The sequence below is a fragment of the Phocoena sinus genome, chromosome 1 (genome assembly GCF_008692025.1).
Source record: "Phocoena sinus isolate mPhoSin1 chromosome 1, mPhoSin1.pri, whole genome shotgun sequence".
Taxonomy (NCBI): Eukaryota; Metazoa; Chordata; class Mammalia; order Artiodactyla; family Phocoenidae; genus Phocoena; species Phocoena sinus.
This window is the reverse complement of record NC_045763.1, coordinates 36225943-36246774: the sequence shown is the minus strand read 5'-3', so window position 1 is coordinate 36246774 and position 20832 is coordinate 36225943. Positions and strand designations below refer to the sequence as shown.

The window sequence follows — 20832 nt, the reverse complement described above, 5'->3', positions numbered from 1 at the left end:
ACCGGCGGGAGGCGCTGCGGGGCAGCTTCCTAGGAGGACGTGACTCAAGGGGCCGGTGGGTGGAGCTGGGAACCCAGGCAGGAGGATAAGGTACGTGTTGGTGGGGCGGGGGGAGGGGTGCTGGGGGGGCAGAGGTTACTACGGTGCTTCGCTGGCGGCACGACCAGGGGCCCAGGAAAGGGGCCGTCTGGGAAGGCGTCCGCACTACCCTGAGAAGAAAGGGGGCTTGGCGCGCCTTAGGAATAAAAACGATGGCTCTCGGGGCCACCCAGTGAGCAACTGGGAAACCACATACCATGGACAGTGCTTGGAGAATTTCATCGGGTTCTTGGGAGCAACGTCTCTTTATGAGTAATTAAAATAAGAATGGCTCACATTTAAGTGCTAGGAACAGTACTTTACATACCTTAGGTCCAAATTCTTTTTTTAAAATTTATTTATTTATATGATTTTTTGGCTGCGTTGGGTCTTCGTTGCTGCGCCCAGGCTTTCTCTAGTTGCAGTGAGCGGTGGGCGGGGGGAGGGACGGGGGGCCCTCTTCATTGCGGTGCGCGAGTTTCTCATTGCAGTGGCTTCTCTTGTTGAGGAGCACTGGCTCTAGGTGCGCGGGCTTCAGTAGTTGTGGCACGCGGCCTCAGTAGTGGCTTGCAGGCTCAGGCTCAGTAGTTGTGGCGCACCAGCTTAGCTGCTCCATGGCATGTGGGATCTTCCCAGACCAGGGATCGAACCCGTGTCCCCTACATTGGCAGGCAGATTGTTAACCACTGTGCCATCAGGGAAGTCCCCCTTAGGTCCAATTCTGTCAACAACTCTGTGGTGGGTATTTTCACTCACTATTTTCAGATGAGGAAACAAGTTGGGGAAAGTTGAGCTTATCTTGTCCCTGGGCACACAGCTAGGGTAGCAGAGATCAGCCACAGATCTGGTTGGCCGCAGACCCCAGCAGTCTCTACCCCTTACCCCTCCACCTCACCTTTTATTAACATTTTCCAGCTTTCCCAGCAGGGAAAAAAAAAAAAAATCAAAAGGGAAAAGACCTCTGTACTCTGTGTTCAGTGGAGGAAGCTGGCATTGGCTATAGCCGCTGAGGCCTGAGAAGGTGGATGAAGGCTTCCCTGAGGAGGAGAAACTTGATCTGAGCTTGAAGAACAGCGAGAGACTGGGGAGGAGGGAGCTTGATTATCTGGTAAGCAGAGCCCAGTGGGAATCTAGTCATTCAACAAATCTTTATCAAGAAAATGTTTGAGGGCTTCCCTGGTGGTGCAGTGGTTAAGAATCCACCTGTCAGTGCAGGGGACACGGGTTCGAGCCCTGGTCCGGGAAGATCCCACATACTGTGGAGCAACTAAGCCCGTGCGCCACAACTGCTGAGCCTGCGCTCTAGAGCCCATGAGCCACAACTACTGAGCCCGCACACCTAGAGCCTGTGACCCACAGCAAGAGAAGCCACCGCAGTGAGAAGCCCATGCAATGCAACAAAGAGTAGCCCCATTCGCCGCAACTAGAGAAAGCTTGCGCTTAGTAACGAAGACCTAACACAGCCAAAAATAAATAAGTAAATAATTTTTAAAATAAATAAATAAAAATAAAAAGAAAGCCCACACACAACAAAGACCGAATGCAGCCAAAAATAAATTAATTAATTTATAAAAAAAAAGAAACTGTTTTAAGTATAGCTAGTAATTTGTGCTCGCTTTAAGGGGATGTCTGTGAGGGTGAGGAAGGGAGAAGGGATGAGGTTGGAAAGACAAGTTGGGAACAGTAGACTCAGTTGGGAACAGTTTACACTTTATCCTAAGTGCAATATGAAACCACCATGGGGTTTCAAGTGGGCAGTGACGATTGGATTTGCATTTTAGAAAAATATATCTATAGTGTGATACATTGAAGGGGAAAGAGTAGAGGCAGGGGGGATTTGGAAAGAGGAAACAGGAAGTCAAAATAAAGTAACTGATTCCAGGGCTGTGCATCGGGGTGTGAAATGCCTGGCCCTGATACTGAGATCTCATTGTGCAGGTGGGGGGATGGGGGGAGGGTTAAGAGAACAAATTCTGGACTTAGGCCTATGGTCAAAACCTGTCTCTGCCTCTTTCTAGCCATAAGACCTTGACTTCTTCTGAAACTCACTTTATAAAAAATAAGAACAGTAATTCCTGCAGTGAAGGACAAGCTGTGATGGTGTATGACTAGGGTTTGGCCCAGAGGCCACAACTTTGTCAAAGTGAGTTTTCTCCCTGCTTCCAATCTAGGGCTTCTTCCTGGTGCCTGGGGGTTCCCCTGGCAGAGAAAGAAGCCAAGTCTCACCAACAGTGGCTCCTGAACATGCTTTATAAACTCAACTAGGACAGACAGATTGAAGTGAGCCCCAGGCAGGGTTGGGGGCATTTCTGGGTACCAGAGCAAAGGGGACTTCCAGGAGACATGGATGGCAATCCGGGATAGCTTAGAGCCAATTGGGGAATGAATCTTTGGGAACTAGTTACAGATGGGTTCTTCTCTCCTCTGAGAAATAAGAATAGGACATATAGGGGCCAGAACCTGTGACAACCCTGGGAGGGGGTCCCCAAATTCAGGAAAGTATTCCAAAGCCCAGGAGAGGAAGAGAAGGAGCTTCTGTTGGTCACCTGGAACCACTAGCAATCCATGTCCATGACAAATTAACCAGTTTGAAGTTTTTCAGCCTTCTAAAACAGTGTGAATTGAGGGCCCTCCTGTAGTTAAGAATTCTCAGGGGAGGTTGCCCCCTTTCCACTTAGTACTAAAGTTAATTGCAGGCAACTTCTCTGTAGTCCCCTGGTTTGAGGGAAAGAGGTTAGGAAAAGGAGGGGAAGGTTTATTTCTAGTTTGCCCTAGGTGTGGGCATAGTCCTTTGGGGTGCTGGCCTTACGGAGAATGTTCCAAGTAGACCCCCACCATAAGCTCATGGAGCCCTTACAAACCAACTCCCAGGTCCCCCAGGTAAGGAAAATGCCTTCAAGGTGAACACCAACTACTGGGCTTTGCTTACCTTTGTAGTTTCCTGCATTTATTCATCCATCCATCCATTCATTCATTCATGCCTGAACATTTCTCAAGTGTTTGCCAGCTCACGGACACATTAATCTTTAAAACTATATGTTTTGTCTAGTATTTTTAGTTGTTTTCAGCAAGAAGCTTAGCCTGAGTCTCTAGGCCACCATGTTGCCAGAAAACCCAATGGGCAGTTTCAGTCCTTATGTGACTTGATTTTTCTGCTGCATTTGGCCCCTTTGACCACTCCCTCCCTTTGCTCTGTTTTGTTTTTTTTCACCACTCTGGTCCCTCCCTTTTGGTCTCCTTCACAGGCTTGTCTCTTCTCCTCTCCCTGTTCCTTAAATGCTGGGTCTCCAGGCCTTAGCCTCTGCTTCTCCTCTTGTTCCTGCGTATCTCACCACTCCCTTGCCTTTGATCTGTGACTCCCGCATCTCTCTGGTCCAGACTGTCCTGACTTCCTAACCCTCAGACCCAGCTGCTGCCAGCCTCCTTGCCCTCTGAAGGTGTCACGGGCACCTCAAGTTGAACACATACAAAACCCAACTTATGACTTTCCCCACACCTTACCCCCATCACAGGCTAAAAACACTACATCCCCTATATTTCTTACCAGTCACCCAAGCCAGACTCCTGGAAACTCTCCCTCTCATCAGGTCCTCACACCAGTTCATCACCAAGTCCTGTGGATTGTGCCTCACATCTCTCTGTCCTTCGGCACTGCTTCTGCCCTAGGTCAAGGTACCAGCATTTGTTGCCTGAACAGCCCTAACTGCTCCAGGTCTAACTGGTGCCCCCCTGCCTTGTCCCTTCCAGTCCAAACTAGATACAGCAGCCAGTAATTCATCTGAAACAAGTCTCTAGGCAATCACACCTAAAATCCTTCAGTGGCTCTACCCAAGACAAAGTCCAAGCTCCCTGGTATAGCACTCAAGGACCTTTATGAGCTGACTTTTGTCTTGATGAGGGTCCTCCCCCAATTCTACATGAAACTGCTGGCTCTTCCCTGCCTTTGTTCATGCTGCTGCCTCTGCTGAGAAGGCCGTGTGTCAGGAGAAACCGCACAGTAAGCACACAGGGACAGTTTAATATAAAAATCTTAAACTGTAATAGGGGGTTGAAGGAATGAGGGATTGGCTAGTAAGAAGCGAAGAGAACTCTGAAGAACATAGGAGTAGCAGAGTCCTAGGGCTGAGACAGAGAGCCCAAGGAAGAGGCCCTCACCTCCTACTCCTGCCCAAGGCTGAGCCCCAGACCCTGCTGGAGAGGGCACGGCCAGTGAAAAGGGGGAATTCAGAGCTAAGAAGCAATGAAGGCGATAAAGGATAACTAGTACAGGCCCAATGCCCCTTATCCACCTTGTGCAAATATTTCATTTTTCAAGGCCCAGTTCAAGTACCACCTCCTTCACAAGGACTTTCCTGGCTCTTCTGCCCCTTCCATCTGGGTAGAAACGATTCCTTTCCCTTTGTGAGTACAGAATCCTCCCCGACCCTGACATGCATAACTGTACCCTAGCCATCCTTCTACTGGGAGACTTAGGGTGGTTGATTGCAATTTCTGTTTACTTGTTTACCCCCACCTAGGGTTGCCAGAAAAAATCCAGGACACCCAGTTCAGTTTGAATAGCAGATTAACATTTTTTGTATAATTATATCCCAATGATTGCATGAGACATACTTACTAAAAAAAATAAGTATTGCTTATCTGAAACTCCAGTTTAACTGGATGTCCTGTTTTTATTTGCCAAACGGGCAGCCCTTCCCCCACCTCCACCTCCAACTGTGGTCTCCTTGATGGTAGAACATTTTTCTAGCTGACCTCAGAATCCCTAAGACTGGCCCAAGGCGCTACTGTTAGTACTCAGTTAATGTTAAAAGGTCACAGGGCTGAGAATGACTGGAGGGAGTTGAGGCTGGAGACAGAGAGCAGCTGGGGGATGAGCAATAAACCATTCCACAAATTAGGAAGACTTCAACAGAATAGCATTGGGAAGAGAGAAAGTGGGATGGGCTTGCAGGATCTAAGGATCTGAGAACTAATGGAAAAGGGAAGTGACAAAGCTCAGGGAGTCTAGGCTGTTGTCCAAGTTTCTGACTCGTGTCCCTGGATGGAGGTTGGTGCCACTCACTTGGGAGGGAACCCTGGAGGAGGCTCAGAGGCTGGAGAGCAGGGAAGCTCATCGATGTGGGGCTTAGAGCAGGTAGAGAAGGGTGGAGAGAGCATCTGAAGGAATGAATGGAAGACATCTAGGGCAGGTAAGTTCAGTTTGAGGTTTCTGAGGCTATGCAGACAGAAGTATTGGAAATACAAACAGAGCTTAGGAGAAAGGTTAAGCTGGAGATACAGTGAGCGCATCATTAGCCTGGAGGCGGTAACTGAAACCATGGGAGTTGGTGACATTGCTCAGGGAAAATAAGATGGGGAAGGAAGGTCTGTATCAGAGCCCTGACGAACACTTAAGAGGCAGAGAAGGGAAAAGGAACCCAAAAGGAGTTTGAGGATGAGCAGGGGTAGGAGAAGATCCAGGAGGGTATGGAGTAGAGTCAAGAGAAGACAGGTGTTCCAAGAGGGCTGACAAAGTTGGGTGCCCCTGAGAGTCCAAAGGACTAAGGGCTGAGAAGTGGCCTTTGGGTTTAGGCCACTGGGGGCCGCAGCAAGAGCTCTTTTAGTGAAGGAGAGGTGGAAGTCGATTATATATTTATATATTTGTAATCACAGTGTCACTTTTTTATGCTGTGATATATTCAAGTGAGTTTAAATGCAGAGGGAAAGAAGACATTCAGTAGAAAAAGGATGAAGAATAGGGAGGCTTGTAAATAATGGAGACAGAGAGCCCTGATATGGGAACCTGAGCACAGACAGAGGAATTAATCTAGCTGCAGGAGGACATTAATAATAGTACCTAGAACAGGGCAGGAAAGCCCAAGGGCCATGGACTCCTACGGAATCTCTGAATGAGCTTCGGAAAGTCTGTGGGCTCCCTCAAATTGTTCACCAGATTTACACATTGGTGTTTTTTTCAGCAGTGAGGTGGGAGGTGGGAGGTGGGGAGGATCCTTGGCTTTCATCAGTTTCCGTAAGGACTGTACCACTCCACAACAGGTTAGGCACCACCCCTGTGAACAAGAAAAGTGATCTCACATGGCACAAATTCTCTTAGATCTTTTCTCTGATCTCTCAGCTTTCTACCCTACCTTTCCTTTTCAAGATGAGGCCTCGGTTAGGCAGCCAGTCCACATGAACTCTCCGGGCTCTCTAGCTGGGGGAAATGCGGCAGTCCCTGGACAAGAGAGGAGGAACGCCATTGGCCGGGGCAGGAGGAGCGCATGGATCCCCGAACCTTGATTCCTGGATGAAACTAATCTAGAGGGATGTTTGGGTGACCCCTGAAGCTGGAAAAACTGTAATTTCAAAGTCATCTGTAGTTTTCTGTCTTGCAAGAGGTGGTGACTTGATACCCCTTTGGAGGAGACCATGCCTTAATTCTGGGAAGATCATTCAAGTGGGCAACATCATTTTGCAAATATGAAACAGACTACAGTCAAAATGGAGAGTCTAGGGAACACCCTGGCGGGCCGGTGGTTAGGACTCCACACTTCCTCTGCAGGGGGCATGGGTTCTATCCCAGGTTGGGGAACTAAGATCCTGGAAGCCTTGTGGTGCAGCCAAAAAAAAAGGAGATTCTAGAGCTACCTGTGGCCCCCGAGGAGCAAAAGTGCTCTGCCTGGTGAGGTCATGTGCCTGGTGACCTCTGCTAAGTTGTAGGCAGAGAAGAGGAGCTCTGCAACTTGTTTGAGGAAAACAGCTTCACTTCTTTTTAAGAGGGATTTGGTTCATTGTGGGCTGCAGGTTGAGACTAGTTCTTGTGGGAATGCGTTCCTTTTGGAGAAGCTGCTGTTTCATCCACAATTTTGTAAGCTGTCGGGCACAATCTCTCTGGGGCCCAGAATGCAGCCTTGAGTTGGGGGGACCCTACTCCCCAGGGACTGACAATTTGGGGAGTGTTGAGAGCTAGCGTCTTTGGCTGGAGTTCTGACCTGGCTCTCTCTCTGAGCCTTGTCAGACGTGGCTTCAACCCATCTCCTGTAAGTGGCTCTGAGAGCACAGATGTCCACTAAGGGGTAGGGCCTGGAGGGTTTGAGAACTCTGCCAGGCTTTCGAGTCTTTCCAGCAGGGGCTCCCTGGTCGCAATGACCCTGGAATTGACAGAACCCCCCCTTCACCCCCAGCCAGGACCAGGGCCCAGGCCTTCATGAGGTGTCTCCAAACTGTATGGCACTGCTGCCATTTTCTTTGGCTCGAGGTGGGGGTTGGCGACTGAAGATCCTGAATCAGTCTGGAGGCAGAGAGAAGGGCCAAGGGGGTGTTTGAGGGCAGCACGAGAGCACCAAAGTTTTGGGGGCACCTAGAACTGGGGCAGTGAACACAGAAGAATGGAAGCACAGACTTGTTTCTCCTCCTTGACCCAGAATGCATACAGCCCTCAGAGAGCCCGTGCCAGCTCCTCACTGTAGCCTGGGAGAAGGGGGCCCCTGTGCCAAAGCGGGCAGGCACTTAGGCAGCTCGAAGGAATTTTGGTTAATGCGGTCAAATGTCTGAGGGATCCCAGCCTCAACTGCCTCACTCTCATGGTGCCTCGTGCACCCCTGGCTGCAGCTACTGCCTCTGTCCTCACAGCTGCCAAAATCAATCTCCAGCCCAGACCTGCCTCCTCAGCTCCAGACCAGTACAGCCCATTGCCTCCTGATGACCCCTCTGGATGTCCCATGGTTCCTCAGACCCAGCATGCGTCCAAACACATATCCTGATCTTATTTGCAAAGAAAAAAATCATGTAGGACAAATTCATTGGGCCCAGGAAACAAGTTTTCACAGGACACACACAGAAGCTCAGAGGGATTGCACTGACTTCTTAGATATGACTTGGGGACAGTGTGGAAGGCCAGGGTCAGCATTAACCTCTTCTTCCTTCCAGATGAGAGTGTGTACCTGTTAGCTTCTTGTCCTTTTCATACTGTTTGCCAAACTGAATTTAAATATTATTTATGTAAATTATTTATTGTCTGTCTCTCATGGTTTAAGCTTAAGAGCAGAGATCATGGGTTCACTTCTGTATCCCTGCTGTCTACCCAGCATCTGACATAAGAAAATAAATATCTGTTGAATGAATAAGTGAATATCCTTGTTCATTACCCAAGATGCAGGTCTCTCTAGGCACCCTCAGTCTTTTCCTGCTTTCTTATCCCCATGATGCTCTGTGCTTCATCCCCCCAAACCAGCCTCCCACTGCACCCTCTTCCCCACCCCCAGCCTCTTCATCATTTGACTTGGGCTGTTTCACGGAATGTGGGTAGTGAGCTCCCCATGCTGGGCCATCTGCAAGCACAGGCAGTATATGCACCTGTCAGGGTGGCCTGGACTCTGATCAGTGACAGTGGGGTGGGGCAACGTATGGTTCTCTGCATCTTCACCATGAAACAAGGCTCGCAGCATGCCAGAGGTCTCAAGGGTATGGCTTTCTCCACCAGTAACCCCAGGCTCCAACCGCTGGGGACTGTGCAGGGGTTGTGAGCTGGCTGGCCTGTTGGGACTGGTGAACACACCTTTGTCACTCACTCTGCCTGTGTTCCATGCCCCTCATTTCCCGGAGCTGCTGGGTGGGCACAAGCAGTCCCGGGCCAGGCCTATGACTGCTGAGTGAGCCTGAAGTTGTGAGTGGGATGGTCAGGGAGTGACCTCCATCCGGCCCCCACAGCCCAGCAAAGGATCTGACAAACCACAGAAGTAAATAAATAACTTAGAAGTAATAAATAGGGGTCCAGCTCCCACGAGTGAGTCCAAGGCCCTCTCCAGCACAGGCACTTCAGCAACACAATTGCAATGTGTCTCCAGATCTGTCCCCCCAGGCCTGGGCTGAGGCTGCGACCTGACACATCTGGGTTTTCCAGAGGAGGAGTCCTGGGTCCATGGCCTGGTCACTGCCAGCGTCTGTGAGCAGTGGGTCCTCGGGTCTCCACAGCTGAGGTTTCTGGGGTCTGTGGGGCTGAGGCCGGCAGGGTGAGAGCCCTGGGGCCGCTTGTCAGTCGTGCCTCTATCTCCGCAGGGCTGATGTCCGTCACTCACCCGGCTGAAGCCTCCGTCTCCGGCCAAGGCCCCTGGCCGGTCCCAGGCAGTTAGACCCACAGGTAAGGGTGCGTCAGCACACCCTCGGAGTGAGCCCTCAGCCCAGACAGCCGCAGGCAGTGGCCGAGAGGCGGTCCACGGTCCTCCAGGTGCTGTTGACGTCCATGAAGGAGACGGCCTCGTAGCGCGTGGGTCGGCAGCAGGGCTGGCTGACGGGCCGCGAGCCGGGGGGCGGCCGCAGGGCCCCGGCGCCCAGCAGGCTGGCCAGACTGAGGTCATGCGGGGAGCGCGCGCGGCGGCAGGAGCCGCTGCAGAAGCGGAAACGCACCAGCTCGTCGGAGTGGTGGCCCAAGCCGAGCGCGCGCACCGGCACCAGCTGAGAGCGCAGGCGGCAGCCCCGCGCCCCCGCGGCCCGCGCGCGGCTCCCCCGGCTCCCGCGGCCGCCCCGGCCCCCAGCCCGCGCAGCGCGGGGCCCTCGGGGGGCAGCGGGCGAGGGCGAGGGCGCGGGCGGCGGGGGCGGCAGCCGCCGGGCTCTTCCGCCGCACAGACCGGCCGCGCGGCCCCCTGGAACGAGACGCAGTCACGCGCGGGTCCCCGGCCAGCCCGCCCCGCCCCGCGCCCTCGCCCTCTCACCTACCAGGCAGGGGACCCGCGGGGGGCGCCGGGGCCGGCGCGGGGTCTTCTCGGGGGACCGGGCTGCTGGGCGCGGGGCCCAGGGAGGCCTCGCCCTCGGCGATGCTGCTCAGCAGGGCCAGAGCGGCCAGGGTAGGCCACAGGGCAGGCTGCTCGGAGAGACGAGGTGGAGCCTCAGGGGGTAGGAGGAAACCCTGGTGGGCGCAGGGAGGGGCTGGGGCCGGATGGAAGGGCCCGGGTTGGAGGATAATGGATCAGCTGCCCCGGGGAGCCCGGGTAAGGAATCACCACCGGAGGGCATTGACCTTCCTCCTTCCTCCTGGCCCCTCCCTGACCATTCCCCCACCTACTTCTGACGCCTGCCCAGGAAGCCCTGCTCTCCCTCCCTAGTCAAGCCGCCCTTCTTCGATACCAGGTGGGAGTTACTGGGAGAACCACTCACCTGCCGCTTAGGCCGGGGCCAGAGGGGCAGCACAGAAGGGCTTCCACGTCCAGGCTCCATCTCTGTCAACACCAGGAACTCCCATCAGCCGTAGTTGACCTGTTCCCCCACCCTCCTCTTGAGACAGCTTGGAACATTGAGAGATGAGTTATCCTTTGAGCGGGTCATCTCTCCACTTCAGCTTCTCCAGATGAGGGACAAGGGGCTTGGGCAGCTGGGCTCAACCCAGGAGAAGTGGCTGCATCGAGAACCTATTTCGTGGTGCTTTGCACCTGTTCCCTCTTTCAGACCTCACAACTCCATGAGGTAAATGGTATTATCCCCATTTTCCAGATGAGCAAACAAGGCTCAGAGAAGCTCAGCAATTATCTAAGGTCACAAGGGTAGACCCACGCAGCCATGCGGGGATGGGGGACCTTCCTGCTCTGTGCTGCAGGGCTGGAGAAGGGAGCAGTTGGACACCCTTGAGCTCACAGAGAGCCTTCTCTCCATGCCACAGAGGAGGAAGTTGTGGCCTGGGGGAAAATTAGGGTGCTTGCTGGTTGACCTGAGTTATCTGATGATAGTGAGGCCCAGGCTTCAGCCTGCGCTGCCCACCCAGCAGATGGTGGAGGGTGATGAGCCCTCTAGGAACATGAGGCCTGGGCCATGGCTCCCTATGGCCACCAGGGGGTAGCATTTGCCAAGCCTGTGGACTCAAACGGGGGTGGGGTGGGGGTGGGTGGGCTTTTCCCCTACCTTCAGCTAGACTCAGGCCCCAGCAACTCCCTGGAGTTGCTTCTACACGAGACTGGCCTCTGAGAGCTTAGCCACCCTGAGAGCTGGTCCAGGTCTGTACCCCTTCCAGTTTCCCCTGGATCTGGCCCTGCTCCTAGAAGTTTCCCCCACGAACCATCCTTCCTGAGCCCAGCTGGGCTTTCGGAGTCCCACCAGGTTTTGTGAGCCCACATTGCCTGGCACTCCCAAACACCACTCTGGGGCCTCATGAGCCCTCACTAGCTGGCCTGCTCTTTGGTCCCAGCAGTCACCTCCACCCCGACCCCCGAGCACACAGAATGTCTGCATACCTGTGGGCCAGTCCTCCCTGATCCTCCAGGGCCAGGTGTGCTCGGCTAACGGAATACGGGCCTGAGGAGCCAGGCTAGTGACTGTTCTCACTGATGGAGGGAAAGCCCGGCAAGGCAGGGTTAAAGGCCCCCTGCACTAGGGGGAGCCCAGGAGCAGGTCTCTTGGGACGTAGGCAGCTCAGGCCCTACGTATCCCTCCCGGCAATCTGGGGCCACTTGGTCCTCTAGCCCTTGCCTTTCCTCCCCATCTACCAGCCCCCCCCACCCCCGATACTCACCACGGGGGTTCTGTGTTGTGTTCTCCTAGGCACCTTTCCTGGGACCAGTGCTGGGCTTTCCCCTGCAGCTCAAAAGGCTCATGCCCAGGGCTGTGCACCTGGCAGTGCCCCTTTTAGCCAAAAGCTTGGCAGCCAGTCTGAGCCCTGTAGCAGCAGCGGAAGCCTCACGTTACAGCGGGCCAGCAGGGCTAGCACAGTCCAACAAGCGACAAGAGGGACTGCGGGGGGCTGGGAGGGGCGGAGAGCTGCGCAGCAGGCCCAGGAGAGGGAGGATGTAAGAAAGGAGTGGAGGGGGACGACCCTGGCCGCTCCCTCTAGCCCCTGGGCTGGGACGAGAGGTGGGCAAACAGGTCGGCTTACCGCAAGTGCAGGGCTCTGGGTCTGGGACACAGCGAGGGCCGGGACCCGAGGGACCTGCTGCTGGTGGAGCCCGTGGACCGTGTCTGGGGGCTGAGCCCAACTCCATCCCTCAGCAGCCTCATGCCCGCCGCTGTCTGGTGTCAAATTCCAGCCCCGGCGTCACCGGATCCTGGGGTGGGGCCCGAGCACCCCCCGCCCCGCCCCACCTTTCAGGGCTCACCTGGCCATTCCACCCTCTGGAATCTGGTCCCCCGGGCTCCACTAGGTCCCCCGAGGTGGGGTGGGGTGGAGATGCTGGGAAGGGCCCCCAGGACAGAGTGGAGAACCCAGGCGGCGCAGTGGCATGGACACTGAGTGTTCGGAGTTTGTAGACACTGGGAGTAGGGAGTTGGAAGGCCGGGCAGAGGGCGGGAGAGGGAGGGGACAGGCCGGTCCCTGCCTTGGCCCACCGGCCTTCGGGTTCCCGCCGTCCTGGCTGGCCGCTCCGCACTAGATGCTCTCTCTGATCCACCGCTAGTTTCGTCTCCCAACAGACCCACTGCATTCTTTGAGTCCGAGAGGCACTGACTGCGCTGGGGCTTTCACGGTCTGACCCGGCTCCTGCGGCGCCGCCGCTCCCCTCCGCTGCCGCTTCTCTCCGCTGCCGCCTGGGGCTTGGAGTACAGACACACCTGCAAACACCGCTGCTCAGCCTGGCACAGCGGCGCTGGTAGGAGTGGGTGCCAGGGGCTGAAGAAGGGGAGGGTCCCGGCGGAGGAACTTCTGCACTGAGGCTTGAGGTGGGAGCTGGAGGCTAGTATTTCAGATGCCTAATTATGGCAGTTCGGCTGGTGGGTGGGATGGAGGTTGGATGGGTAACATGGATAGAGGTAAGGAAAGGCCAGATCCTGTGTGTCCTAATAGGGAGTCTGGACTTCACCCCAGTGGTACTGGGGACCACTGAAGGGTTTCAGGCAGGAGAAGGGTGTGATCCAACGTGCATGTCAGTGGCTGGCTCTGGCTGCGGTGGGGAGGGTGGTTCGGAGGTAGTCAGGAGGCTGCTGGGGGAGAGAGGATTCTGAAGCTGAATTGTGGGGAGAGTGCGGGGCCTTGTGCACTCTTTCAGGAACACATCTTTTTGAAAACTCAGTTGGTGCCTGATTGGATGGGGTGAGGGAGTAGGATGGCATGCCTTTGGCCTGGGTGACCAGGAGGAGGGGATGCATTCTGGCAGCTGGGGCTCCTGAAGGAGGGGTAGGTTGGGGGCAGGAGCTCATCAGTTCAGTGTTGGACGTGCCAGGCTGGAGGGACCTGTGGATTATCCCAGTGGAAATGTTCAGGAAGTGACTGAGTTCGTAGCCTGGAGCAAAGCGAAGAGAGCTGGGCTGGAGATGGTAATTTGGGAATCGTTGACCAACTGACAGCTGGAAGCCGTGGGTGAAGCTGACAGTGCTCAGGGAACATGTGTGGACCAGCTGCACCCTGGCTGTGCATCTGAACCACCTGTGGGCCTTTTAAAACTACCTGAGTCTGGGCCTCACCCCAGAGCTGAATCAGAACGGGCATGTGCAGTTTTCCACATCTGCACAGGTGACTCTGGTGTATGGCCAGGTGAGAACCGCAGCTTTTGGGAGGGCAGTTAATGTGCAGTCGTGGGGACTAGAAGCCAGACTTTCCCAGGCTCGGCAGGACCCCTGTGGGGCAGGAGGCCAGGCGGTGAGCAGCTCTGTGTTCTGCTGCCTCCCCAAGCTGGCTGCCCCAGGGGGTGGGTTCTGCCCCAGGGCTTTATCAGCCAGGGCTGCTGCTTGCTGGCATGCAGCCTATGCCCTGCACAACTCCAGGGGGCGCCATTCACGTAGGACCCAGGAAGCGTTGGAGTTTGCATCATAGTGGCCTTGTTTACAGCAGAATCGAAGGGAGTTTCTGGGTCTCCCTGTCCCTCAGTCAGAGCCTCACTTTCCCCTGGGCTGAGGAGGCTTCTGTCTGAGCACAAAGCGCAGCAGTAAAGGGGCACGTGGGAAGTCAGAAGGGAATGGCACTTGGATTGGGATGTCAGCTAAGAGGTGACGGGGCCAGTCAGCCCCACCTGTTGCCACGTGGCAGCTCTGGCAGGAAGCTCACTCCCAGGTCTATGGCCTCAGGGGCAGGAGTGCGTTGGCCTTTCTCAGGCCTGCCTGGGAATGCTTGGGGAAGGGAGAGAGCAGATTCCAGGGCTCTAGGGGGTAAGGTTGGGATGTCCTTTCTAATGTTTGCCAGAGGGGCTTCCCTGGTGGCGCAGTGGTTAAGACCAACGCAGGGGACATGGGTTCGAGCCCTGGTCCGGGAAGATCCCACATGCAGCGGAGCAGCTAAGCCCGCGAGCCACAACTACTGAGCCCACACGCCTAGAGCCCGTGCCCTGCAACAAGAGAAGCCACCAGTGAGAAGCCCGCACACCGCAACGAAGAGTAGCCCCCCTTCGCCGCAACTAGAGAAAAGCCCGCTCACAGCGACCAAGACCCAACTCAGACAAAAATAAATTAAAATAAAATAATAATAATAAAATAGGGCGTCCCTGGTGGCGCAGTGGTTGAGAGTCCGCCTGCTGATGCAGGGGACATGGGTTCGTGGCCCAGTCTGGGAGGATCCCACATGCCGCGGAGCGGCTGGGCCCGTGAGCCATGGCCACTGAGCCTGCGCGTCTGGAGCCTGTGCTCCGCAATGGGAGAGGCCACAACGGTGAGAGGCCTGCGTACCGCAAAAATAAATAAATAAAATTTTAAAAAATAATAATAATAAAATAAATTTTAAAAAAAATAATAAAATATTGTTTACCAGAGGGGGCCTAGAGATGGGCTGTGCCTTCCTGTTCTGTGCAGAAAGAGGGGTCCTGAGGGGAGACCGGGTGCCTGTGTGCTAAGGGGGAGGGCGTGTCTTTCCAGGGCTCAGCAGAGCTGCCAGGAGTGGTTTAGGTCTGTGTACTGGGGGCCCGGCCGTGCAACTTTCCTGTGCTTGCAGGAACCTCTGTCCCTGTAGTGCTGGGGCTGTGGTGACCCAGTGGCACTGTGCACGGGGTGGTGCTTCAATCCCCTGAACTCTGGCTCCTGTAGGAGGCAGCAGGGTAGATTCTGGAGCATGTCCTGATGCCCCTAGACTGCCTCTCTTAAGGACAGGAGAGGCTCCAGAAGGCCCGTAGGTGGCTACCCAGGTCCTGTAGCTAACATGAGAAGTGAAAGGGACCCAGGAGGGCTGGAGAGATGGCCCTTGGGTTTAGCATACTTGCTGAGGCCCCAGGTTCCTGTTTCTTCCAGGAAAGTCAGAGAAAGCAAGAGGAGGCCAGGTTCAGGGAAGAGCTTTATTGCTTCCATGATGGCTGCTCAGGATGGCTGCCACAGCCTGGGTGAGGTCCTTGAGCCTCACTTCCCTCTGGTCCAGGCTAAAGGCAGAACCCAAGGACCTGGCAGTCTCGCTGCTGAAACCCAGAACAGCACGCCAGAAACCCAGAACAGTCACTCCAGGCCTGGGGCACTGTCCTATGGGTCGGCTGCAGTTGGGGAGGGAGGGGCATTCCCATCAGGTTGGGCCAGGCCTCACCGCCCGAGCTCTGAAGTTCTCTCCACTCAAGCCCAGGGGCGTCTTGTTGGCTTAAAGGATGGCTCCAGCGTTTCTCTGTGGGACAGCTGGGGGCTGCTGAGTGGGACTATCTCATCTGCTCCCCAAGAAAGGCCAGTGTCATAAGCTGGAAGGGGCTGGCCTGAGATCCTGCCCATCTCCCTGTAGTCCCAGAGCAGGGCACAGGCTAGTCCTGGCACTCCCACTCTGCAGGGAGCCCATTGGTACCACTGCCTGAGGGGCCCTTTAGTGGGTCTTCTGCACGGTCAGTAGACCAAACTTGACATCTCCAACCTTATTGAAAAATAAATTATCCCTACCCTCCCCCCACCCCAAATTCACAAAATGATAATACACTGAACACTGATTGGAGAAATGATTCTGGCAGCAGCCCTGCTGCCTAATGTCCGCCTCCTGCATGCTGGGCCCGCTGGGCATGGCCAGTGGCCTCCTGGCCCTCTGGCTTCAAGGACCCAGGCTGAGAGTGAGGCCTAGTGCTGGCCTCTGAGGCTGGGCTCTGAGCAGACACAACTCTGGCTGCCCCACCAAGGCCTCACCACCCCTGGGGCCACTTGGCACTGTCCTTCTCTGGGTCTGAAGGCTCCCACACCTCTCAGGCAGAGCCAGACCGAGGCCAATGAAGTGGGCAGGTGGCGGTGGCTGGACTTCTGTGGCCACGTGCTGGGTCCACCTCAGATGCCACTGGTTAGGTCAGTTATGACGTGTGCTTTCACCAGCTTCCGCAAGAACTCCTTCTCTCGCTGAATGTTGTGTGTCCAGGACTGCAAGGAAAGATGGAGCCGTGGTCAGCTGGGCAGCCCAGGTGGCTGCTGGGATGTGGCCCTGCTAGAACGCAGGTTCCCAGGGCTCCATGCCCTCTTCCGACCACCACCCTCCGATGCTCTGACTGTGGGAGGTCTGCCCTAGAGGTGCCACAGCTCACCCTCCTCCCTTCCCAGGACCTGGAGAAAATAACCTTCTAACCCCTTTCCCCGGCCTCTTGACTTCTTCCAAGTCTTAGAGATGTAGGCTTTCCAACCTTGTTCTCACTCCTTCCACCTGTCCTTGCCCGGCGGCTTCTCCGGGCCCCTAGGTCCTAGGCACCCTGAGGTCAGCCAATGTGAGTCACTTAGGTCCGGCCCAGGCCTGGGGTTGGGCCCTGCTGGAAAGGGAACCGTGTGGGGCCGCTTAGTCATTCTCTGGCCTGCTGCAATCCACTCTCCAGGCCTGGGGGCAGCTGATGAAATCCTGCCTCTCAGACCAGAGGAGCCAGGCGGCCAGAGGCTCATCTTATGGTTAATAAGAAAATTGCAGGGAAGACGCTGCCTTCCAGGGCTTTCCTGGGGAAGACTGCACCCAGGCTCAGGTTCTTTCCTTTCCCCAGTACTCTCACCAGGAAGCTGTGAGGACTGAGTCTCGCAAAGAATGAAACAGGATTGAATGAATAAAGGAACGACGAAAGCCAATGGCCTTGTCACAGTTTGGACACAGCTGACCGCTCTGTTGCATCCGTCAGCGCTGAGGCTCACCCTAGAATGTTCACAGCCACTATACACCGGTGTGGAGAACTTAACAGCTCTTATCTGGTCCTCATCTGACCCAGTCAACCTCCTCCAACCTTCCAGATCTTTTCAGTCTGAAACTTGGGCAAAATCTCCTACATTCCTCTTCTTTGAACACCCCCTTCAACTTCCTGTGCTAACCACAAACCTGGCTGCCCCCAAGGACAGCATCCCCCAGACATGCTCTTTCTTCCCTCACACCCACACTCATGGCGCCTGGAGGTGGCAGGCTCTTCCTCACTCTTTGCTGCTGCATCTACACAGCTGTCCCTGTGTGCTCCCTCGAACCTCTGGCTCCTTTGACTCTTGGCATTACCCTCAGCCATCTGCAAACTGCCCATCCTTGTCGCAGACCACCGGGTGACTCACCCTCATTCCTTGAAGATTCAAACATCTGGCTCACTGTCTGTCTTTGAAGGCAGGGACTGATTGGCACAGAGTAGGTGCTCAGTACATATGTGTTGAAAGAAATTAGACTTTCCAGGTAAGAAAATGCAGGCATGGAAGAATGGCGGGGCCAGGATCCAAGCGAGCACAGAAACTCATACACCTCTTTACTTAACCCATGGCTGCATCACTCCCCAGGAAGAAGTAACCAATCTGATGGGTCAGTTTCAAGAACACCCACTGGGAGTCCCTGAGGGTTGAAAGGTCAGCAGAGGACTGGATATCTGATGATATCAAGGAATTACTGTTAAATTTCCAGGTGCGATAATGGTATAATATTGAAAAAAATCATCCTTATCTTTTAGAGAAATTTACTGAAATGTTTATGGCTGGAATGATACGATGTCTGAGACTTCTTTCCCAATAACCAGCGGGGAGGGGAGGCATGGGAGGAAGAGCAGATTGAGCAACACTGGCCGAGTGCTGATACCTGGGGGAGGGAGTGACGGTACGTGGGAGTGCAGTATTTTACTCTCTATACTTTGAAGGTGTTTGACAAAGTTCGTAATAACAGAGTAAACAAAAAAGTCTGCCTGGACGCATCTCTCTCCTGGACCAGGCAACACCGCCTCTCCGGCGCTCTTTTCCCAATCTCTCCCCGGCGCACACAGCACCAGGAGCCTACAGTGCTCTCCTCGCTACGCTGCCTGCATTGTCCCCGAGCTGCGGCAGGATCTGGGAGCCTCACCAGGACCCCTGACTCTGGATGCAGAGACCACGCTCGCAGAGGAGGCTTCCTTCTCACAGCTCTTTTCCCATCTTTATCTCTGTGCCCCTGGGGTTCTGCCCTGACCATCGCACGTCCTCCTCTGTCATCTCCCTGGGAAACCTCAACCGTGCCTCCCCTGTATCTGAACAAGCAGCTGTGCTCACGACCCACAGACCCTCATTTCCAGCCCAGATTTCCCTCCCATGGCAGACTCCTGTGTGAGCCCACTTCACTCTCTGGCTACTGCCCAGTCCCTCGGGGCTGGTACATCTGACGGCCACTTCTCAGCACACATCTCCCGGGACTTCCTTGCAGTGCTGGACATTGCAGGCACTCCCTCCTTTGGTCTCCACGACCCTGCATCTTCTTTTTTTTTGGCCACGCCACACAGCCTACAGGATATTAGTCAGCAGTGAAAGCGCAGAGTCCTAACCGCTGGACCGCCAGAGAATTCCCCAAACCTGCAACTTCTAACCCTTCTCTACTCTCTCTCCTCCTTTATGTTTTTTGTTTTGTTTTAATTTTTTGGGTGCGCTGCGCAGCATGTGGGATCTTAGTTCCCCGACCAGGGGTCAAACCAGCACCCCCTTCATTGGAAGTGTGGAGTCTTAACCACTGGACCGCCAGGGAAGTCCTCTCCTCCTTTATGAACGCCTCTGACACCCCTCACATAGCCCGCCGGCATTCGGTCCTCGCCCCACTGTCCTCACATCCCCAGGCGCTCACTGGGCCTGGAGAATGGACTGATCAGTCGGGGGGAGGGGAAGCAATGCTGGGGCCAGGGCACGGAATGGTTCACTTGCCTTCTGAAGACACCCTGATGTGACAACAGGGACCCTACATCCAAGCAACAGCATTTCAGTGACTTCCCTAGGGTGCTGAGAGGTAACAAGAGTAAGCAGGGGTGAAAAAATTAATATTAATAGCAGTGCCTAACACGTATGGGCGCTTATCACGGCCAGGCCTCTTCTATACATTATCACAGCGACTCTTTCCCAGACCTAACATTACCCCTTGTATTGATAGGAAAAGGAAGATACAGAGCCAGGCTCTGAACCCAGGCCATTTGATTTCATCGCCAGCACTCAGCACTCCACATGGAGGTGGTGCAGCAGATGCCGTGAGCCTCAGAGCCAGACGGTTCTACAGGATGAGGAAGGGGGGCGGGGGCAATGGCCTGACAACTGAGATGTGGCAGGTGGCAGAAAGGGAACAGCCTCCACTAGGGCACCTCAGGGAAGGTGGTGTCCTTCCACCTCATTCCTGCATGGAGGCCACCTCCAGGCCTTGCTGACTGAAAATCCTAACCGTTTCTTACCTCTGTCTTCCCGTCAGCACTGAACAGTCCCAGTGCAGGATCCTTCATCTCTTGCCTAGACTGCTGAGACAGTGTCCCAACTGGTTTCTGTTCTTGCCTGGAACCCTCTAGGTCACGCTGCAGCCACACTGATCCGACTACATGCTAATCTACAGCCTAAAACTGGTCCATAGCTCCCTCCTGCCTTCAGAGCAAAGTCCACGCTCCTTACCGTGGCAGAGAAAGCCCTTCGTGATCCGGCTACTGCCTACGTCTGCAGCCTCTCACCTCCTGCCTAAAACTTTTTACATAAAGTATATATAAAAGGAATATGCAAGAGACCAAACATAGGAGTAAACAGAAGCCAGGGGGCAGGTAAAAGCAGTGAGAGCAGTTTGCAGTGGGTGCTGGCAGGGGATGAAGCAGCAGGAAGATATGTGAAGAGAGGCAGAGACAGAGAGACCACCAGGGTCCTGGTGAAAATGAGGCAGGGCTGGAGCCACTGCTGAGGGGCTGAGACAGGTCAGGGGCTCTCCTGGACCCAAGATGAGATTTCCACTCCTGAACCCCATTCCAGGCAACAGGAGGCCCAGCTGTAAGGCTATTTCTGGCTTCTCAAGAGATTCCCAAGTCTCTCTTATTTCCTTGAAATAACTCGAAATTACTCGAGCCCGACTGAATGAACCCAAAAAGCCTAAGACAATATGGATGGGAACGAAAGCCAAGGATGCGGATGTGAATCTCCTGGGAAACATGTGGAGTGAGAAGAGAAGACTTCTAGGATGGAGCCCTAGCTAATGCTGACTCTTAAGGGATGCACCGAAATCCAGGACACGGAGGAAGAGAATGAGAGAGCCTGGCGAGGGAAACAGGAGGAGCACTGAAATGACCGACTCAAGTCTAAGCAGGAGAGCGTCTCAGGAAGGGCTGGTCAACACAGAAAGTGTTTCAGAGCGATCAGAAAAGACGGGACTGACTGATGCGTGTCCCTTGGACTCAGCAGCCTTGAGTCACTGGTGAACTTGGTGGGAGGCATGTCAGGTGAAGGGGGAAGCCAGGCTGCGAGGGGCGAAGGGTGAGTGGGAGTGAGGAGGGCGAAGGGGCAGAGCACCCCTGGGGCTGCAGTTTTCTCCAGTTTTCTCACGGTGGAGGGGGTGGAGGAGGGGAGGGAGCTTTGGGGAGAATAAGGCCTGAACAGTGCAGTGGGGTTGGAGACGGGCGTGTGAGAGACTGATGAGCAGGGATGAGCGCTGGCTGAACCGTTGGGTCTGCTCGGACTCCTGGAGATTGACACTAACAACCCTCGCCACCCAGATGCAGGAGTAGAGAAGCT

The 20832-nt window shown here is 54.8% G+C and overlaps 2 protein-coding genes across 7 annotated transcripts in view; both read right to left on the bottom strand.

The window, feature by feature from the left end:
• Positions 1–8796: 8796 nt before the first annotated feature.
• On the bottom strand, positions 8797–10435 carry ARTN (artemin). Its single transcript, XM_032644533.1, has 3 exons — positions 10210–10435; positions 9772–9916; positions 8797–9698 (listed from the first exon to the last, which is right to left on the bottom strand). The coding sequence occupies exons 1-3, from the start codon at positions 10267–10269 to the stop codon at positions 9232–9234; spliced, it is 672 nt and encodes a 223-aa protein (XP_032500424.1). The 5' UTR covers positions 10270–10435; the 3' UTR covers positions 8797–9231.
• A 4773-nt stretch (positions 10436–15208) lies between these two features.
• ST3GAL3 (ST3 beta-galactoside alpha-2,3-sialyltransferase 3) overlaps positions 15209–20832 on the bottom strand; it is a 224679-nt gene continuing 219055 nt past the window's right edge. For all 6 annotated transcript variants that reach the window (XM_032633218.1, XM_032633202.1, XM_032633211.1 and 3 more), the window contains one exon: positions 15209–16266. In XM_032633218.1, the coding sequence (XP_032489109.1) occupies positions 16177–16266 (90 nt within the window). In that variant the 3' untranslated portion in view covers positions 15209–16176. The remainder of the gene's footprint in view (positions 16267–20832) is intronic.

Bases quoted from the DNA above. Each gene is read 5' to 3' on its own strand.
- ARTN (XM_032644533.1), bottom strand. From the start codon at position 10,269: ATGGAGCCTGGACGTGGAAGCCCTTCTGTGCTGCCCCTCTGGCCCCGG. The intron at 9,917-10,209 runs GTGAGTGGTTCT...CTCTCCGAGCAG, and splicing joins GGCCCCGGCCTAAGCGGCAG to CCTGCCCTGTGGCCTACCCT. The intron at 9,699-9,771 runs GTAGGTGAGAGG...GTCTCGTTCCAG, and splicing joins CCCCGCGGGTCCCCTGCCTG to GGGGCCGCGCGGCCGGTCTG.